The sequence below is a fragment of the Notechis scutatus genome, chromosome 1 (assembly GCF_049901735.1).
Source record: "Notechis scutatus isolate UNSWTSFEM ecotype Mainland chromosome 1, rNotScu1.2, whole genome shotgun sequence".
NCBI classification, from domain to species: Eukaryota; Metazoa; Chordata; class Lepidosauria; order Squamata; family Elapidae; genus Notechis; species Notechis scutatus.
The window spans coordinates 215,819,597-215,842,272 of NC_142009.1; the positions used below are offsets into that span (position 1 = coordinate 215,819,597).

The 22,676-nt window shown below is 39.6% G+C and overlaps 1 protein-coding gene across 4 annotated transcripts in view; it reads right to left on the bottom strand.

Annotated features, from left to right (window-relative positions):
* KALRN (kalirin RhoGEF kinase) overlaps positions 1 to 22,676 on the bottom strand; it is a 554,985-nt gene that overhangs the window by 336,895 nt on the left and 195,414 nt on the right. Inside the window, exon 1 of one of the 4 annotated variants that reach the window (XM_087950193.1) lies at positions 17,797 to 17,918. The exons of the other annotated variants lie outside the window; for them this stretch is intronic. Within the exon in view, the coding sequence (XP_087806319.1) occupies positions 17,797 to 17,833 (37 nt within the window). The 5' untranslated portion in view covers positions 17,834 to 17,918. Of the gene's footprint in view, positions 1 to 17,796; positions 17,919 to 22,676 lie in introns of those variants that run through there. 4 annotated transcript variants of the gene reach the window in all.

The following is a 22,676-nucleotide window of genomic DNA, read 5'->3' on the forward strand; positions in this document are numbered from 1 at the left end:
ACAACCCAAGAACTAGTGTTGATATGAAGTTTGAGCCTGAAAAGTCAGACATGTAATTTCATCCCATTCTTCCCATAATACTAAGGAATGAAAACCAGAGTTAGCAGCAGCACACTTTTTTCATTGCAAAAATACTTTCCTTGAACAAAGGGGAACATATGATTAAATCATCCACAGCTTAATTTCTGCAAATTGGCTCCTCTGAGCTACACAACAAGCTGTTAGCAGATTAATAAAATTGAACTGATCTGCAGTGGAAGTCAGTTGTAGCTATTTAGATCGTGGACATCTGTGATCAAATAACCATTTACCTTGTTCGTTATATACTGAGAAAATAATAGTAGAATCTCTCTTTCCTGGCAAAGTCACATTTTAATAATTATTACTACTTTGCCCCAAACAGAGCACACACACTGAAAACAGGATTCTTCTCCAAGACTGAACATTACGCTTCAAGGTTTCCACTATTTTAATTATTAAGATTATCACTTAAAACCTCTGTTCTACAAAACGTTTCTGGAAACCAAGAGGGAAAGAAATGCTTGCGATTGCCTTTACTGCCAAGAAAATGTGAGAACTGCACCTGCAGTGCAATGGCCACGTGGTATCCAGCAGCAACTCCATAGCAAACGCAACTCTTAATGTTAAGGGGAGAAGGTTGCCAGCCAAAAGGATGACTGAAAATATGCTTGCTCAACTGATGGAAAGATGAAATGAGGCTCATGAAGCTCAACCACAGAGACACCACAGACCATGTGAAATCAATCAAAAGGATTTTTTTTATATGGAAGGTTCTTCTATCTTTACAAGCCAAAGCAAAGCCTCTAATAAATACATTATGAGTATGATTACCCAGCCAATTGTGAGTCTGTTAAACAGTATCATGGTGGTGGTGGTGGAGGAGGAGGAGGAGGAGGAGGAGGTGGAGGTAGAGGAGAAAGAGAAGGAGGAGATCAGCAGACACTCTGCTAAAAACTTTGCTGGTCTAAGTATACTAAGTCTACAGCATTCCCTTGATCTACTAAATTAATAACTCTATCAAAGAAGGCAATCAAGGTTAATCTAGCAAGGTTAGTCGGTTGTTTGCAACAAACCGATTTCATCTTTCCATCAGTTGGCTCTTGTTCATTGTAGCAGCCCAATCCAAACACTTGCAAATTACTATTTAAGGATCCTGCCCAGTATAGACATCAAGCACATATTTGTGTTATCTTCTCTTCCCCTTTTTCAAACTGAGGATGACATTTGCTCCATTTCAGTCATTTGAGTCATTAGCAATCCTCCAGGAGTTCTCAAAGTGTATTGAGAGCAGTTGTGTGATCGCTTCTGCTAATTCCATCCATATCCTAGCTCTGGAAACTTGCATTCATTTAAATTAGCCAAGTTCTCTTTTACCCTCTCTTTATATACTGTATGTTACCATCAATGTTAGGCTTTTTATAGAATGCCTAGGGAATCTATAGAATGCCAAAAATGGGGTGTCAATATATGAAACAATATTTTACACATTTCCTGGGCATTATGTGCAATGCCAAAAGGCAAACTGGCAAAGTAAAAAAAAAATACTCTCACTAATATGCAATTCTAGCCTTCCTTGTTGCAACAAGTAGGTCAATAGTGGTCTTTTTCTCTTTTTAAAGAAAGTCCTGTACTTTATTTTGCTTAATCCTAACCTTTTTTATGACTCTCTTTTCATGCCTTATCTAAATAGTTCATTCTGACCCAGGCTTCGTCAAACGTACTTAAACACAAACTTGTTTTAAAAGCAAAACCTATTTTCTTGCAACCCTGGGAATTACTTTCATTCCCAGCCAGAACTAATTATAAACAGTTCCCCAGATAAGCACACGCTTTTCATTGCTGTGGAAAGCTACCAAAAACAGAAGTCTCCAATTATACAGAAACCAACCGAAGTACCAGAAAAACAACAATCAGAGCTTCAAAGAGAACTTGGAATCTATCGAACTACTTTGCTTCCTGCAAAGCTTTCATCATTGAGGTCTGACTTTTATCCCTTAGGGGCAATCACCTCCCAGCCTTAGTCCTGAGTCTCCCCTTCTGTTTCAGCTGCTCTCACCTTCTAGCAGCTCTGCACATACGCGCAGTGGGAACAGGCTCCCCTGGGTCCTCTGCTTTGCTGCTGCCAGACTATGAAGGCTCTGAAAACAGCACCCCACTCCCAGATGGTCCTGGCCCCATCCCTGCATTGGACGCAGGACCCTCGTCCAAGTCCTCTCCAGACTCCCTGACTGGTCCCCTTTCTTCTTCACTGTCCAACTCTCTGCCGTCTGCACCAGCTGCCGGCAAACCACAACATAGTTCTTATCATTCTGCATAATTCCTAGGTATTATATACAGTGCCTAGGGAAAGTAGATAGCATATTAAAATAGCCTGGGCATTTCATACTTTGGCTAAAAACGTTATTCATTCTATAATTTCCTAGGCATTCTATACAATGCCAGCTTTTCGCACATTGACAGTAACATATATATACTAATCCACTATTCCCTCTTCCACCAGTGACATAATGACTAGCCTGATCACCATCTCACTTTTGAGTTTCCCCTGGGTCTTGTTGGGAAAACTGGAATCGTATTGGTCAAGGCTAAGGACAAATTAACCTGTAAGAAAAAGCCACAGAGCCACCCTAGAAAGCCTCCTTCCATCCCAGCTGGCAAATACAGGAACAAAAGAATAAGTTAAGTAATGTTAAGTAATGTTAACTTTCTCTCTTTTCCCCATGAATCCCCTTTCCTCCTATGACTTGTTTTTCTAGATAACAAGACTAGAAACTGTCTGGTTTGCATTAATAAAACAACAACAACAACAACAATAATAATAATAATAATAATAATAATAATAATAATAATAATAATAATAATAATAATAATAATAATAATAATAATAAAAAACAACTATTATTATTACAATAATAAAACTATTACTTTTTCTGAATGGTATCACTTCAGACTCTAGGAAGAAGAATGAAAATCTGAATATTTCCACCTTTCACATTATAATCTTTTTTTTGACCACACAACTTGTTTGTTGAGTTTGATACTCAATGTTCCTGCCAAAAATGGGGCTCAGGCCAGCCAAAACCCAAAAGAATAAAAATACACTGGTTTGTCTATGCATAGCTGCCAATAACAAATCTACCTGCCCTGTTGTCAACCCTTTTAAGGGTATCCAAACCAGGGAGCGAGATTCCACCTCAGTCTAAAATTCAGTTTTATCAATACAAAACTACGTTGCAGTGTTATTATCGTCTACTGCGCTATAATGAATTGGAAGTCAATACTTTATTTTCCCCTTCTACCTGAGTGATTTGGGGCCAGTCATTCTCTCATGTCAACCCACCTCCCAGGATTGCTGTTGTGGAGGAAAGGAGAAGAAGGATATCTTCACTGCACGGAGCGATTTATTAAAAAATAAGGGTGGGCTACAAGCAAATAAAAAATATTATTCATTATACCCTTATTATTTTCACATGACCAATGCTGAATAATTGTTTAGAATAGTTTCATTTTTTTTCTAAAGGTGTATTTCAATGGTGGGATTCAAAAATTTTTTTACCACCAGTTCTGTGGGTGTGGCTTGGTGAGCGCGCTCTGCGCGCGCAATGGATTTACTACTCACCTTCTGCTGCAATCCTACACACTCCCTATGTCTCCAACAGCTGACATGCGGCAATACACTGTGCTGCATGAAGCAGCTGAGCTTCAAACCCAGGAAATAAAGGTCAGAATAGAGCTGGGGCAGGTGGGCCCGGCAGCTGATCGTTGGAGTGAACCAGTTCGCTCACAGATGATCCTTGGAGCTACCGGTTCAGCTGAATCGGTAGAATACCACCACTGGTGTATTTACAACATGATTAAAACTGCTCAGAAGTTAAATGAAAGTCCCTGAAGGGAATCTCGCATCTAAAGGATAGGTCATATACAGTGGCGGGATTCAAATTTTTTAAATACCAGTTCTGTGGACATGGCTAGGTGGGCGTTGCTAGATGGGCAAGCCATGTGATTGGGTGGGCATGGCTCTTTTTTGCAGCACCCACCCACTCCGTTTTATGGGCCTCCTTGGCCTCAGGGGAGCCTTTGGGGGGCATTTTTGCTCCCAGAAGATTCCCCTGGGGCTCAGCAAGAAAAAAAACAGAGCATAGGAGGAGCATGCAGCACCCCTCCTTGCTCCATTTAGGGGCCTTCCTGGCCTCAGAGGAGCCTCCGGGACGGCATTTTTGCTCTTAGAAGGCTCCCCTTGGGCTCAGGAAGAAAAAAACAGAGGGGGGGGGGCTGCATCCCCTCCCTCCATTTTTTGCCTTACTCGGCCTCAGAGAAATCTCCTGAGCGAAGCAGTAAGAAGCAAGGAGAATCCCAGCACAGCTGTGCATAGGAACAGCTGACTGTCAGGACGTTAAAAACAAAAAGAAATACCTTAAGGAGTGACATCGGGCAGACAGGGTGAGCGAGCATCGGGCGGGCGGGGCAAGCGAGCAAGCAGTGACCAGGATGGGGGTATGGCCAGCCAGAAATTACTACCGGTTCGGCGACCCACGTCAAATCCCTGCTACGGGTTCACTCGAACCAGTGCGAACCGGCTGAATACCACCACTGATCCTATACCACATGTATTCAGAACTCAACAAATCTGTAAATCTTCCAGGAAGAGAATATATATTCTCATTCCCACCCCGAGAATTGTCTGATGTTGCTTAATTAAATCATAATACTAGAGGTTTATTAGGTGTAAATTTTTTCCTATGGGAAGTGTGAGCTTCGACTGCCATTGATAAGAGATACTGTTAGCAGTTTATTGTGAAGGGATTTACTGTAACTGTTATAAGAATAGTTGCCCTTGATAGTTCGCCCATATCTTGGTATTATGAAAAGGCTTTAAGTGTCAAGTTAAGCACTGTTCCAAAAGCAAATTTAACATTCCTTATTAAAACAAACCAATGGCCTTTTAAATGTGCTTTTAGCGATAAGTATCTTTATGACCCAGTTCTGCCACTATCTAGGCAATGATAACAAATTCTTATAAAAGCTATACATATATTTATTTTAAAATGTCCAAACATTGCCTTGTCAGCAGCTTGAAAAAGAATTCTTTAGCAGAAGTATTTCAAAAACCTTTAAAGATAAGCAAAATTCCAACTTTCAATTGACATCGAATATTATATAATTGTGTTTACCCATTCAACTAAGCCACAATCTGATTTGTTTAGTTTAAGCTTAGTTCTATTATGTGATCCCAGTCATTGTGTGTAATAACCCATGGTTTATGGCTTAGCCTGTTGTGCAAATCATTTAACTGTGGTTTATTCAACCATAACCTATTTGAGCATGATAGGATAATCCAATCTGTGTCTATAGGAGAAGGAGAGAAAACAGAGAAAATATGTAAAATAAGAGTATTCTGGTTTGTTTAAGGTTTAGCAAACTAAATAAGAACATGTTTCTACACTACATCCTTAATACATCACTGGAACATTTTGGTTCATACACTTGAATTCTAAGGGCTTTATTAGTCAAAACTGTATGAGATTTAATTTTTTTCTCTGATTCTACTCACCATGAGTTACTCAATCAAGGGAGCCATTTGTTTTCTGGGAATTTCTATAACGGATGGATTTATTGATAAAGTAACATTTGCCATTTATCTAGGCTGGCATTTCTATTTTATTTGAAGCACTGGCACCTTATGCACAAGAGAACTTGCATTTCATAATTTTACTTCACCGCAATGGCTGGACGGTTACATTAAATGTTATTACACAGAACACCATTGATTTCAATTTAGGCAATTCTTTCTATATTTTATGCTTCAGGACAAGAAGAATTAAGAAATCAATACAAATTAAGGCAAGTAGTTCAAAGAGATGGGGCCCAGAAACAAATGCAAATACACTGTAGTCCTGCTATATGCTGAGCATCCCCACAGAGTAGAAACCATAAGTAGCAAAAATTAAATTTGATCCAAGTTTTAAAAACATTGTGCTTCTATATTTCTTGTACTCATTCTCTCGTCTAGCAAGTCAATAATCTGCTGTTCAGGGAACATGCAGAATGGTAATTGAAAACAGTCCCTTATCCACTGGAGGAAATCAGCCCAGTTTTAATGTTTCTGTAGCTCTCGGCCAATCACAAGGAGCCTTGGAAAATGACTCAATGAGATGAAGAGACTACGGTGTGCGTGCTTCACTCTGAACTCCTTAGTGCTAAATAGCTGCAACAGTAATGATCGCCTCTGATTAAAAAAAATACAGCTATTTCCTGAGCCTGGATTTCACCAGACTCCCCTGAGAATGTATTTAAGGAAAAAAAAGCTACAAGATACGTATGGACAGGAAACAAAGAGCTGCATAAAAACACAACCTCCTTCCTGGGCTCAGAGGTCTGGCCAAACCAGTATCCTGTTATCAACACGCCAGATGCTTCAGAGGAAATATAGAAGACCACCAACTCTTAACATAACGTTCTTCTTTCTTATCAGTCACTTGGACCCCCTAAAATATAGTTATACATTATTTATCTAGGATGGCCCTTATTTCTAAGTGGGGCTGTACCCACAGATTCCACTGTCACCTTCATTGCAAACATATATACATTTCCTACCAGTGATGCCTGATAACCTTGACATCCATTACACAGCTTCAACTGGCCCAGTTTCACTGAATGCATGGATTATATAAATCAATACCCAATGACAAATTTGTCTCTTTGAAGACACTTTTAATTAACAGCCTTCAACATTTTGACTTCCATGGTCAACTCTTTGAATACTTGTGCTTGGGTTTATACAGATCACCAATCTAGGGCACTTCAACAAAGAATAATTAACCCCTCTCATGCAGCAATCTCAATTAAAAAAAAACCCTGACCATTTAATCAGACAATAGAATGATATAATGAAAAATAGTTTTCCTCAGAGAGTTTCAGGAAAGCTCTGGAGGTCCTGAAGGAACTGATCTTGTATTATTCTCAAGACGATTTGTTAGTTAGTTAGTTAGTTAGTTAGTTTACTTTATTATCATTGCACCTTGTACAATGAAGTCAAGCACCATCTTCAGTGCACATCATGACCATGGCCATGAAAATAAACACAAACACACATCCTTCACACTCCACACATTGAACCGAAACCCCCAACACCACACCAATACTGCACTATACAGCAGAATTCAAAAGAGCTACTGTCCTGGGATAGAAGCTGTTTTTCAGCCTATTTGCCCTTGTTTTTATTATCCTGTACCATCTGCCAGATGTAATAGTTCAAAAAAAGGATGAGATGGATCTTTGAGAATGTTTTGAACTTTCTTAAGGCAGCAGGAGCTATAAAGCTCTTCCAAAGAGGGAAAAGGGCAACCAATGATCTTCTGGGCAATGACATTAACCCTCTGGAGTGCTTTCCTATCTGCCACTGTGTAACTGGTAAACCAGAGGTGCAGTATGTTAAAATGCTCTCTATGGTGCAGCGGTAGAAGGTCAGCAGCAGTTTTTCATTCATTTGTTGTTTTCTGAGAAGTCTCAGGTAGTGTAATCTCTGCTGGGCCCTTTTTGACCAGGGTTGCAATGTGAGCACTCCAATTTGCTGTTGAAAGATGAGCACAGGAATTGTGCAAGTGACACATATAAAAAATGGTGGGATTTGTGTGGTACTACATAGTATAAGAAAGAGGGGCAGATACGTACTATTAAAAAAGAAAACCCATGAGAGAATACTTGATGATGCATAAAAAGAAAATTAGAAGAAAGGATTAAAGATAATTTTGGACTGTATTAGATAAAATGGAACTCAACCTTTGGGCTGCCAGTTGCAGAACAGATGAGAAAAAATAAGTAAAGTCTTTGCAACATGGATTGTTTCAGTTTGTGTGTGTGTCTGTGTGTCTGTGTGTCTGTGTGGTAGTGAGATGGATAATTTCCAGTTGAAAAGCAATATTAAACATGTTCATATCTGTATTTAAAAGTGAATCTCCTGCTATGAATCTCCTGTAAGGAAAGATTTCTGAGAGATACTTTTTCAAGATGCAGTTGGCTGGTGTAAACAATACTAATCTAGCAAAATAAGCAATATAAGTTGATTTTTATATCAAGGTAGCTTCTAAGATTGTTGTGGGGGGGTGCGTTGTATATTTTATTATCAACACACCACTGAAGCCCAAGTAATCGTGTCTAACAATATGATAATTACTTTCAAACTAATTATGTTAGATGCCTTTTTTTTGTTTTGCACTTTGCATATTCAAATAAATGTTTTTTGCTTGCTAACCCGGGGCTCTGCAAATTTCACATCCAACAGTCACACAAAAATAAAGAGGAGAGTATGCAAAATAGCTCATGAATCATCTCTGCAACTACTAGCAACGGCTGATGCTGATGGGACTCCGAGCTGCATCCCGCTTGATTGTCTACAGCAGCAGCAAAACCCGGATCCAACAATCCTCCCAAAGACTTTCCACACGTGTAACATAAGGTAAAAAGTCAGGCTGTGCCCCATTCAAGCTTGACAGAATCTCATGACTATCTTAATTACGTCTGGAATTCAGCAGCCACGGAGAAGCCTTTCTTTTAATCGGGGAGCGGTGAGCTGGCTCCTAATTAGACCTGAAGATTAAGCTCACTGTGGCATGTGACCAATGGCAGGGTGCCTTTGATTATAAAACTATCTCTATAGTCAGGCACTGAGCAGGGTAAATTCACAAGCATCGGAGTAGCCTGAATAGGCATTTGTGCTTTTTCTTTTACAGTGTTTTTTTTAAAATGTATTTGAGCTGGGGGGAAAATGGCAAATTGTGTTAATCATTGTGCAAACTATTTTTCAATGACCTGAAAACCTTGATTTCTTACATGGATCTGATGGATTTTGTCTGGGAATCTGAACACCAACATTTAGGAATAACTAGGACAGTGGTGGCTAACCTTTTTGGGGTCTTGTGCTAAAAATTGCGCCTGCGTGAGAGCACACACACTTGCATGCCAGCACCCAGAATGCAATGCATGCCTCCCCTCCCCATGCCCCCTGCGCATGCACACGCAATCCCCCCTGCCACCCCCTTACCTGCACTGCACCTCACAACTGATTTTTTTGGCTGGTTTGAGGCCTTTTTTGGCCTCCCAGAGGCTTGGAAAAAGCCTCTACAAGGCTTTTCAGGACAAATTATAAGTCCGTTTCATCACTTCTGGTATTACAGGAAGTGAAGAAACGGGCCTATAATTCAACCTGAAAAGCCTTGCAGAGGCTTTTTCCAAGCCTCTGGGAGGCCGAAAAAGGCCTCAAACCAACTGAAAAGGCGTGCACATGTGCAGTGAGGTAAGTTTACCTGTGGCTCACGTACCAGCACAAATGGCTCTGCATGCCACTTGTAGCATGCGTGCCATAGGTTCGCCAAAATAGAACTAGGATTATTTATTTAGGAATCATTAGGAATAGCTTTCCCAAGCGTAAGAAGCCAGCTTCTCAAATTATTTCCATCTAGCTTAGTTGTTTCTAATCATGCAACTAATATCTCCAGTTGCATTAGGGAATAACAGCTTGCTGTCAGACAAAGAAAGCATGTTCCCCTTTTCCACCCATTTCTTAACATCCAAATCAACATATGGCAAATTTAATCAGTACTAAATGTCACATACCAAAATGGAATATACCTATAGGAAAAATTGTTCTTATATTGCCTCCTAAAATCCATTAACCAGAAAAAGAGAAAGGGGGGGAAACCCCACTTTTCCCCAATTTTGGCAAGTCTACTATACTCATTGAGATCAACTAGATAAAACTCAAGATAATCTAACACGTTCACTAGGCTTACACCTGAAAATATCTAATCAAAGCAAATCTCTACTCTAACATACACTTCTGATTGAATGATATAAAAATGGTCTGAGCACCACACACTATCATTTTATGCTATGAATTTGCTAGAAGAAAAGCAATTATGAACATTTATGACACACTTGGGATAAATAATGCTAGCATCAGTTCTGATTGCTAATTGTCCTGTCAAACTAAAACCTCCTGTGTATTATGAGGATTCTAACAGGGACTTATACAGCAAGGGTCAGAAAAGTGAGACATGTTTTTTTCCCATTGTCTCTTCTTTTGGGATTTAATGGATATTTGCATCCACAGGCAGCAAAGCTGGTATTAATACCCTTATTAATCCAAATTTGAAGTAGAAATAGAATTTAAGGAAAAGGGGTTGGGTGAACGAATAGGTGGCTAAGATAAGGAGATGAATTTCTGTGCTTTTAAAAAAGATTTTTCACATATAAAATAGTCCCTCAGGGTCTTAAAATAAGGCCACCATTCATAGAGTACTGCTCAGTTCAAAACCAATTACATCAGATAACAGATAATCAGAGTTGGAAGGGACCTTGTAGGTCATCTAGTCCAACTCCCCACCCAAGCGGGAGACCCTACACCATTTCTGACAAATGGCAGTCCAATCTCTTTTTGAAAGTCTCAAATGATGATGCTCCCACAATTTCTGAAGGCAAGCTGTTTCATTGGTTGATTGTTCTCACTGTCAGAAATTCTCTCCTTATTTCCAGGTTGATCCTCTCCTTGTTCAGTTTCCATCCATTATTCCTTGTCTGTCCTACAGATGCTTTAGAAAATAGCTTGACCCCTTCCTCTCTGTGGCAGCTCCTCAAATATTGGAGGACTGCTATCATGTCTCCCCTGGTCCTTCTCTTCACTAGACTAGCCATGCCCAGTTCCTATAACTGTTCTTCATATGTTTTAGTCTCCAGTCCCCTAATCTTCCTGGTTGCTCTTTTCTGCACTTTTTCTAGAGTCTCAACATCTTTTTTATAATGTGGTGACCAAAACTGGATGCAGTACTCTAGGTTTAGTCTTACTAAGGCTTTATAGAGTAGTATTATTACCTCCCTTGATCTTGATTGTATCCCGCTGTTAATGCAGCTTAGGATTGCATTCAGTTTTTTGGCTGCTGGTGCACACTGCTGGCTCATAGTTAGCTGGTTGTCCACTAAGACTCCAAGATCCCTCTCACAGTTACTGCTATTGAGTCTGGTTTCACCCAATCTATATGTGTACTTTTGGTTTTTCTTGCCTAAGTGTAGGACTTTACTTTTCTCTACATTGAATTTCATTTTGTTAGATACGGCCCACTGTTCTAGTCTATCAAGATCCATCTGGATCTTGAGCCTATCTTCTTGGGTGTTAGCTATTCCTTCCAGCTTAGTATCATCTGCAAATTCCCCCTTCTGTTCCCTCATCTAAGTCATTAATGAAGATATTGAAGAGTACTGGGCCTAAAACAGAGCCTTGTAGCACCTCATTGCTTACTTCCCTCCATGTAGATTTAGACCCATTAAGGACTACTTGTTGAGTACGGTTTGTCAACCAGTTGCGAGTCCATCTAGTGGTGGTGCTATTTATTCCACTTTTTTCTAGCTTACTAAGAAGTAGGCTGTGGTCTACTTTGTCGAATGCCTTGCTGAAATCTAAATATATTATGTCCACAGTATTTCGCTGGTCTACTAATTTAGTCACTATGTTGAAGAATGAAGTAAGATTGGTTTGGCATGATCTGTTTTTAACAAACCTGTGCTGACTGCTAGTTATTACTTTACTTGTTTCTAGTTTTGGCAGATCTGTTTTTTTATTATCTTTTCCAGTATCTTCCCAGGTATTGATGTTAGGTTGATTGGTCTATAGTTTTCTGGGTCTATTTTTTTCCCCTTTTTTGAGGATGGGAACCACATCAGCTCTTTTCCAGAATCACTGTCTTTCCAGGGGAAAAAAAGGATGTGTGTGTGTGTGTGTGTGTGTGTGTACTTTACCCTACCACACTAAAAAAAAAACTACACAGCACAATTTGCTTAGGTGTTACTAAATCAGATTCAACTCCTAGTGACTTATCAGAGAAATGCTATCTGTTTTAAACTATATCCCCAAACCTGTAGCACTTCCATGATCATTCCAAAGATTGATTTTATCCTATCCATCTACTTTATTGGTTGTCTTTCCCATCTTTTACTTGCTTTAACACTGCCAAATATAATCACTTTTTTCTAGTCCATTATTCACCTGCATCACCTGCTTATCACCTGAAGAAGCAATCAGCTTTTATTTGGCCAAGACTGATTGATTGGACATTCCAGTATCCCATGCTTCTTTTAACAACTGCCTCAAAATCCAATCTTTGATTTGAGAGTATCATTTTTTCTCAATGTCCAGTTTTCCCAGCCATACATTGCCACTAGAATGAGCATTACGTGAACTATTCTGATCTTTATTTTCATTGAAATGTCACTTTGAATGGGAAAGAAAGATGAATGTGCATCTTTCTGCATAATTGCTGAAGTTTTAGCTTCATTTCCAAGGCAGCTACTCTCAATGTTTATGCTAAAGGCTGCCAATAATTCAAAGATCAAACAAAATGACAGGAATATACTGAATTTCTGTACTAGTAGGGATGTCAATATCCAAGATAGCTGAGAAGATGTTTCCTACTTACAGGAACCTCATGGCGAGAAGATGAAGTTAGACCAGCACTCTAATCATTACTGAGTCAGAAGGTTAAGAAATTGATGCAGGGTAATACGCATTGAAATATGGCAATCAATCAAAAGCAGCAGCAGTAAAAGTTCTAACTAAGCTATCTGGAGAGTAGCAATAGCGCTTAGACTTATAAACCACCCCATAATGCAGGGGTCCCCAAACTTGGCAACTTTAAGACTGGTGGGCTTTAAGTCTCAGAATTCCTCAGCCAGAATTCTGGGACTTGAAGTCCACCAGTCTTAAAGTTGCCATGTTTGGAGACCTCTACCATAGTGCTTTACGGTACTCTGGGTTGTTTGCAATGTCAACACATTACCCCAAACAATCTAGGTCATCATGTTACTGACCTCAGAAGGCTGGAAGGCTGAATCAACCTTGAGCCGGTCAGGATTGAACTCCAGGCTATGGGCAGAGTTAGCCTGCAGTACTGCATTCTAACCATTGCACCACCAGGGCTCCTTAGAAGCCTAAACAGTATGACCTGTTTTATCAGATTAAATATTTACTTAATAATGTTAAAAAATGAAATGCAACTTAAGGGGTGGGGAGTGATGCCATGCTTGCCACCCAGTCCTATATGTCAACTAATCAGTTTTCTACCCAATTGGCAGAGGAAGAAGCAACTTCATAATGGACTTATAGTCTCTCTCTACGAAGATCCTTAACTCAGGTTCAGAATGTCTGTAGAGATGCCCAAAACTTGTGTAAGTTTGTCCATATCTTATCCATTCAGGGTTTTCTCTTTTTTAAACAACTATATGCATCTTTTCCAAATACTGTGTAATAGTAATGCAAGATCTTTTTTAAAAAATTGTATCATTAGAGTACATGCTGAAATTCAAAACCATATTGTTCAAAATCAATGTGCTACTGTTAATCATTTGAATGTGCTCTTAAACAGGCTCTTCCCTGGCTTCTTTCATCTCTAAGCTGTGCATTCTGTGGCTAGGGAAGGGAATGTTGGCAGCTGCATTGGAAGCCTGCCCCTGTCACATATCCTAGCCAATAACACTAGATACTAAACCATCCTAACCTTTGCTGTCTCGATGGAACAGCCCAACTACTTTTATAACAGAGGTTTCTTATAATGGAAAGTTTCCTGTTCCATTCTCTGATGAGAACAGAGCAGGCTTCAAACAGAAGATCCTGCCCAGCTTGTGTTAAACCATTTCAGTCCTCTTTCCCCCCCACCCTTTTTTTTACTGTGACACTAAACCTGCGAATTACATCTGAATTACTAGATGAATTGAATTATATGCTGCTGAACAGATGCAAGTAGTAAACCAATTCACTAAAAAAAAATAGAAAACAATGATTATGGGAAATCTGTCTAGACTTGACAATTAAGAGGGAAATATTTTTTTTCCTGGTTTAGGCCTGAGGAATACACCCCCTCCCTTCCTTGTTGAAAAATAAATGTATTATTTTGTCCATTCATGATAAAGTGAAAATAGCATGCAGAATGTTCTGTTCAATAATCACTGTAAGTCTTTAAAATGCTAAAGAAAATAATGAGGTAAAGTATTACTTGCAAAATCCTCTGATGAATGGACTAATAGAAATAACAATAATTTGAAAAAAGGAGAGGGAACAGATGTTTGCCTTCCTTCCTTCCTTCCTTCCTTGTCATGAAGAGAAAGATTTTTTTCTCTATCTGGTAGAAGCTCCCTTCTATTCACATTTTCTTCTTCATTTTCTAGTGGCAACAGTAGTTATGTGAACAACATTATCCACTTTTGGGGGGAGGTTGAAAAATTCCCGAGTAATGAGCATTAAAAGACCAAAAGACAAGAAATCAAACTCAAGTATTCGTCACTGAGCATATGAAATCTGATGGATTTGAATCCTCTCAATGTGGCGGCCTGCCTTGAGTTTTGGCCTGCAGTGATCCATTGGTGGCCATTGAGCAACAAACAGAATGAGACTTTGTTTATATAAGCCTGCAACATGCCAAAATTAGGGTCCAAAAACTGAAACAGCTTTCTTTCCATAGTAACATGGGAAATTCACTCCTAGTCAGAAGAAAAGACTAATCACACTTCCCATAAAGGGGTTTCAGCACAGTCAAAAACATTAATGTTTCCCTGGAATAAAAAGGATAGGATTTGGTGGTGGGGAGGGAATACATGGCTGCAAACAGATTTATGTACTGGAGCTCTTAATCAGGATTTGAATTAGAGCGATAGTTGAGAACAAGGATTTAACCAAATTATGTTCCCTCGTGCTACTCAAAATGTAACTCTCTTCCTAACTCTAATCCTTACAAAGAAAGAAAGTTGGGACCTCTTGCCCTTTCCATAATTTGAGAACTGCTAAGAATTAATATTACGGCAGGCATTTCAGCGGTATTTATCAGCCACTGTAACAATAAAAGAACCCTTTTGCTGGCTGCAATCTCTCCCAAACTCATATATTTCCCAATATGTTTGGACTCAATCCAAGCAGGTTAAGAATTCTGGGAGTTGAAGCCACAAAACATGTTGGGAAAAGTGAGCTTATTGCATTCAGTCACACACACACACACACACACACACACACACACACACACACACACACACTTACAAAATAAGACAAGGGTAAGAATAAACATAACAAGAAAATCCAAGGAACCAACCAAGTAACCATCTAGTAAACCAAAAGATCACAGAAAGTAAGCCTTGCAGAAATATTTTTTTGGTCAATTAAAAAAGCTCAAGTTTGATTGGTACTCATCTGGAATGATGTTCTAGGGCCACTTCCTAGGTCCAGATGATTGATGGGACTTGGACATGCTGAGATTGCCAGAACATATAGGCCAAGCAGAAATTACTAGAGGTTAATTCATAACCTTTCGCTGTGATGGGCTCTATAGGTGACAACTGCAGCTCACAAAGCAGAAATGTGATGCAGCTGCATTTAAACAACCTGCCTTTAAGGACAGTCCCATATAAGGCACATTGCAATTATCTTATGATGTGAACAAAATATGAACAATGAAGTTAATGGCCTGCCAGCCTGACTATGCCTGCAAATTGGTACACGCTATGTTCATTGGTTCTAAAACCTTCCTTGTCATGTCTGTCATCGGCTGCTCTAGCAGGAGTGGGAAGTCCTAGAACAGGGGTGTCAAGCTCACATTGTCACAGCTACATAACGTGCTGTATCAGGAATTTCCCCCCCTTCGCTAAACCAGAGGTGGGCGTGTATTCAGCAACTTCTGACCAGTTCTGGAGAACCGGTAGCAGAAATTTTGAGTAGTTCGGAGAACTGGCAAATATCACCTCTGATTGGCCCCGCCCCCATCTATTCTCTGCCTCCTGAGTCCTAGCTGACTCTTCTTTGGTTGTCCTGCATAGAGAACAGAGCCGGAAAGCAGGTTAGTGGGGTGGGGAGGGAATGGGATTTTGCAGTAACCTTCCCCTGCCATGCCCACCAAGCTATACCATGTCCACCAAGCCACACCCACAGAACCGGTAGTAAAAAAAAATGAATCCCACTCACTACTGGCTTGTCCAGCATGGGATGCATCCGGCCCATAGGCCGGGAGTTTGACAGCCCTGTCCTAGAAGATCCCAGAAAGGAAATGAAAATCTTTCAGGATTTAATAGTGGAACCTCTTCAGGCTCAGTAGGCCCAAGCAGCCATTAAATCTTGTCAGGGTTGAGCCTAAGCATGTTTCTCTCTATCCAAACACAATTCAGCCATCAGACACTGGGACAAGACCTTGACAGCATCACTTGGTTGATCTGAAGTTGAGTTTTATAGCTGGGTATCATCAGGGTACTGATGATACCAGACTCCAAACTGACAGATAACCTCACCTAATGATCTCATATAGATGTTAAAGAATTGGGGTAAGAGAGTTGAACCTTGAGACATTCCTCATAGCAGGGATTTCTGGATCAATTTCTCCCCAATACCAACTGGATCTGACCACCACCGAGAAAGGAGAAATAGCCACTTGTAATACCATGCTACCAATATCCATAGGTAGTCTAGAAGGATATGAACAGCCACTGAGAGACCAAATAGAACCAATACTGCTGCAATATCCCATCTTAAAGTCTGCTAAAGTACTATGCCCTGGTTTGAAACCAGAGTGAAAAGGGTCCAGATGATCCATGCAAAGTATTTTCCCCCAAATTAGGACTCTTTCACCAAAAAAGTATTACAAAATACCAGAACATCTCTGGTTGACAGGAACACTTTAGGACCAAAATGAATCTTTTGACTCAGCATTCATCTGGAATATGAAAGAACACATGCCAGAAATGGAAAGACATTCCCTGGGGCAGATAAAAAGAAAAAGAAATATTAAATGTAAGTTGTAGGCAACATCCAAAACATGTCAAAAGCAAATTAAGTGGAATTAGAGCAGCTGATAGCAGTTCTGGGTCTGGCAACCAGGGCCTCAAGAATGTATATTTCTTATTTGGCTTTTTGTTAGAAATAGGAGAGGAGGAAGAGGATGACACACCATCTGCCTTGCCAAATACCATTCATCATCTCCCTGTACTCTTTTGGTGCCATACACAGTTTTGTGCTATAGGCTTCTGGAGAATTTTGGAAGTTTCTAATATATTTATTAAGTCAATGTGATATGAAGAGCCTATCTGTTCTCTTCAATGCCTTTAAGCAGCCAGACCTGCACAAACCTTGACTTCAGTTAATATGTCTATACAATTTTCTATAGATGCCATCTTCATAATCAGCTACAGATTTCTTGTTAGTTTATATTCTTTAAGAGATTGTGGCACACCAGAATAATTTCACGTACTAATTCTATGTACTAATTCAATATGATTCATTGCTATTTCAGTACTTTGGACCATATATTAATTCCACCCCTGCTATTCTTATTTTCAGCTCTTTGACCCAATACTCCTGCCTATCCATCAGGAGTGATCTATTTTGACAAGCTTTTTGCATGTTCATGGTTAAGAAAAATAGTCCTTTTGGCTACCCCTTTTGCAGGAGTTTGATTGACAAGCAATAATAACTTCATTCCATGACACACAAAAAAGTTCCCTGGGGAATTTTGGCCTATCAAATCATGTTAAAAATCAGAGCAGCCAGCTCAGGTTATTGATCCTCTCTTTTGCTTTCCTAATCAGTGTTCCAATTTAGTTGTCAATGTCCTCATGTTTGCTGGCATTAAGAACAAAAACTGCAGCCAATCTAAGAAAAACAGGGAAGGACTGATGCTATACAGTCAAGAACGATTAACAGATTGTTATTAGTTACTTTTAGGGCTATAAAATTTAGGCTGCGAAAATCCAAATACTCACCAGGTAGAAGCCAAGAACTGGAGCAGTGTATCCCCATTTTTGCAACCCAGATCTGGCAACTCTAATCAACTTGCATATCCAGATACTCATCTTCAGACAATCAGGGGGAAATTGTAGTGGAGAGGAGGAGGAGACTGGCAACAGAGTAAGGAAGAAGGATTTAATCTCTTACTGGTATCTTCAACTGCCTGACCTGTTGGCATTTGGAGAATGAAAGTAAAATATTTACTTAATTGGAGAGCTTGTCCCCTCTATGAACAAGAGAAGTTAAAAAAAAAACAGCAACAATTCCTATTCTGATTATTTTAGATAGGAAAAGAGAAGTGTGTTTCCTTTAAACAAGGTAAAAACCAGGAGATAACCATCAAGGCAGTAAGGGACCCAAGACCGATTCTTAAAAGGCTATGAAGAAAGGCTTGCTGAGATTTTCAAAGGCTTTTAGCAATTCCTTCTGCAAGTTCAAAACATACGGACAATTTATCCATTCCTACAGATGCTAGTGAAAAATGTGACAAGATTCAGCTTTAAAAAAAAAGGTGTTATAAAGAGGACAAATTGAAAATAGCAAAGGTGCCTTTGCATATCGTGTTCTTATATAGCAGTGGTGCCCATGTTTTCTAGAGGTTGATAACAAAATTTTAACTTTTTACTGAGAAGGGAAAAGGAAACTGCACGTGGAATAGTTCTAATAATTAATTACATTAATTTAATTTGATTGTTTAAAGTTCAAATGATTCAAGCTTTTAGAGTCTTTCCTGGATCAGCTCTCATCCCAAACATGCTGATACCTCTGAGTTATCTATTTATTTCAAATTAAATATCCAGGTAATTCAATGGACATACTCCCACTGTACAAACTGCAATATCAAACTCTTAGCTGGCAAAGGGGACACCATAATAACTGAAGATGAGGATTTCTGCTCATCAGGTGTAGGCAACTACCCGTGTTTCCTCGAAAATAAGATAGGGTCTTATATTATGTTTTTGCTCCAAAATTAGGGCTTATTTTCAGGGAAATACTAAATGCATCCGTCTGGCTGACGATCTTAACTGGGGCTTATTTTGAGGGAAGGCTTATATTATGAGCATCCTGAAAAATCATGCTAGGGCTTATTTTCCAATTCTTATTTTCAGGGAAACACAATACAGACTGGTCAGATATTTTTCTTATGGTTCCTTGAGGTTGACCTGTTGGAAGTTGAAATATCTAACTCCGTTATCTTTACTCGTCCTTAAATCTAGTGTCAAGTCTAACTGCAAGTATTGTACAATGTGGAAAATGCAAAAAATAACTTCCCCTTTTGAGGTAAATACTTGTGTTTCATCCACTAACCACCAGCTACGGCCACATATATTCTGCCACAGCAAACATACATGAAGGATGAGCTGCCTCCGGATATTCACAAGAACTCTCTATCCAGTTTACCTTGGAGTATTTATTCAGCAGTATTGAGAACAGCTTAAGCCTCTAACCATATGAGTGCCTACTGGTAGAGCAAGCAGGAAAAAAAACCCCTCCTTTTAATGCAAATGTAACAATACGTGGTCTGTGTTATCTGCTAATTAAAAATTAGTAATTTTAAACAGCAGAAAGCAGCACCACTGGTCCTTCATGCTGTTTTCTATTACTCAAAGTATATCTAACAGCAGGAGTGAGAGAAATTGTTTGGCACATTAGGCCTGTCAGGTTTCATCTCTGTTTGGTTCTTTTCTAGGTCTAGACAGCCAGGCCTTCTGGTTCACACCTGCCGATGTGTGTTTTCCCAGCACTCAGCCACCCCAACACATGGTCTGGCCTGATAACAGAATAAAATAAGTGGACTGGGAAGACCAGCCATAGCAGGTTCTAACAGCCGTGGATCATGAAGAGGGAAAATGTTACGCATGCTGACAGCTTAGCCGAACTGACACATAGGATGGGGTTCTATTATATTAACGAGGGGCAAGAGAAATATTTTTAAAAAGATTTCCCCCTAAGGTATTTTTTTTTTAAAAAAAAAAACAACAGATCAGGATTTGGTTTAGAAAAATATCCACACCATTTACTATACATACATATGTATGTATGTATGTATGTATGTATGTATGTATGTATGTATGTATGCATGTATGTATGGTATTTAGGTTTCTTCGGGTATTTTTCCACGTCTTAATATTTGTGCTTTTATTATAGCGACATTTTAGCAGAATCTCATCTGCCATCCTCAGGCTTGTGTATTGGGTTCTTTTTAATCTTAATTGAATTCTTTTTAATACACAAGCCTGAGGATGGCAGATGAGATTCTGCTAAAACGTCGCTATAATAAAAGCACAAATATTAAGACGTGGGAAAATACCCGAAGAAACCTAAATACCATACATATAAATACCCGCAAAAACATAAGTATATATATATATATAAAATCTAGTTTGAAACCTCCCTACTCCATCACAGAGAGACTGTGAGCATTGTACAAATAAGATATTAAAAAACAAAAACAGTATATAAAATGTAAAGAGAGGCAAGGATGATTTAAAACCAATGCTACAAGTTAATTAAAAGATGTGGGGGAGCTCTCAGGGCGCTAACCAGCCCTACTTGCTTCTAAAATTCTCATGTTTTTTAAACTGTGGTGATTTCTCATTCATCTTATCATTAATGCATCTGTTGGAGATCAATTACACACCATCTTCCACGTATAAATTGCTGCATTCCTCTTACCCGTAGGGCAGTCATTTCAAAACAAAAAATATCCTGAATGCAGGGAGCATTATCAGTCAGAAGACCCTCTTGCCCTTATTTCTTTTTTTTTTTCCCCTTGTTAATGTATTGCTTGCTAAATGCAAAAAAACAGAAGGAGCTAGTTGGGAAAGCCGGCGAAGTTAAATGTGGAAGACATATGGACCACCATAATGTTCTCTAATGAATGCAGGATGCTTGTACAATAAAACCATTGCTGGCAGCTTGAAACAGTCCCAAGCAAGACGTTTTCGGTGAATGCTGTGCTTTGGCTCCCCACCCCTTTGATTGTGCTGGCTTATTGAGTGACTGATTTACTGGCGGTAGACCTGCTCTTCTTCCATGGAATGGCTGGTGATGCAGTGGTTAAAATGCAGTATTGTAGGCAAACTCTGCCCACAGCCTGGCGTTCGATCCTGACAGAAGAGAAAAGTGCCCTCCCACCCACCCCTGCACTTTTCTCTTCTTTCCCCTCTCAGGCTTTTTTTTTTTTTTAAACTACCGGTTCGGCCAAACCGGGCCTAACTGGTAGCATGCCACCACTGGTACAGGGATCAGTAGTGAAAGTCACTGTGCTCATTTTTGACCATTCTTGACTTGAAGATTGGAGAAGCCCATCCCCAGCACCACAAAGGAGGAACCAGGAAAGTATAAGCTTGATGCAAGCTTGATGCATATTCTGGGCATGATCCTTAAACAAGCGACCAAACAGGATATTTGTGAGGCAGGCTGATTGGCGTGCTGCAATTAACAGGAACAACCACGGGCTTGTTCCAAACAAATTGTGTCAGACTAATCTTATCTCCTTTGATGAGTTATTAGCTTAGTAGATCAAAGACTTCAGCAGACTGCCTCATTATATTGTTCTTAATAGATGGCAAAATGTATGCTAGGCGATAATACTGTTAGTAGTATCATCCAGCATATAATTGGCTGAATGCCTGCATCAGAATCATGAGTCATCAAGGACTCACAGTTGGCTAAATTACTGTATCCAAAGAAGACATGTTAATGCCTGGGAGAAAGCAACAAATGGCCACAGGCTCTGTTCCAGGTTTATGCGGTTTAACATTTAGCAATGGCTTGGGTAGGGGAGTTTTGGAGGCATTTATCAATTCTGCAGATAATTCGAAGCTGGGAGGGGCAGTATCATATCATCAGAGGGGAGATACAGGCTTGTGCAGGGGTCTGTAATAATGAAATGGAATTTAAGAGGCAGAAATGTAAAGTTCTGCCTCTGGGTTTGAAACAATGAAAAGCACAGAGGACGTATACCATGGAAGAAACCTCACTTGGCAATAGTACTTGTGAAAATAATCTGCGAGTTTCTGGATAATCACACATTAAAAGGGAGCCAGATGGGAGATACAGCTACCAAGAAGGCAAATGCTATCTTGGGTACAAGAACAGGACAAGAAGATCTTAGGAATTTAACGGCTGTACCCTGCCTTCATCAGTTAAAAAGGGCAAGGACAAATTAGATCAAGTTCAGAAGAGGGCTACCAAGGTAATGAAACCAAGCCCTATGAAGAACGATAAAAGGATTCTGGGTATGTTTACCCCACAGTAAAGAGAATTAAGGAGAGATATAATAGTGGTGTCAAACTACATGAAAGGGATTCACACTGAAGAGAGGGTGAGAACCCCTCCCCAGTCAAACTACAAGGCAATAGATTCAGATCAGACATCAGGAGGAGCCTCCTAACTGGTCAAGCGTTGTGTCTTGAAAGAGGCTGCCTCAAGAAGTAGTGAGTTATTTTCCCCAGGGTTTCTTCAAACCAAGGTTGGATGACCAGGGAGTGAGACTACATGGCCTCTAAAATCCCTCCCAACTCTATGATTCTAATGATTTGATTATTGTCGATAAATATGGTTCAGCATGTTATGTAACCCCCACGATAGCTAGTTCAGTACATGAATCTATTTCTAAATAGCCCCAGACTGACTCAAAAGAAAAGAAACTAGATCAAGCCTTCTGCTTTCTGAATGAGGCTCCCAGTGATGAATACAGTAGTACCTCTGGTCACGAACATTTCTGATCATGATCAAATCAGGTTTCCGAGCAAAAAATTCACACACACACACAAAAAATTTTGCAGCTGATTTCCCCTTCCGCACCAGGTTTTTTTTTCCGTAAGCGCCAAATTTCCAAAATTAGGTT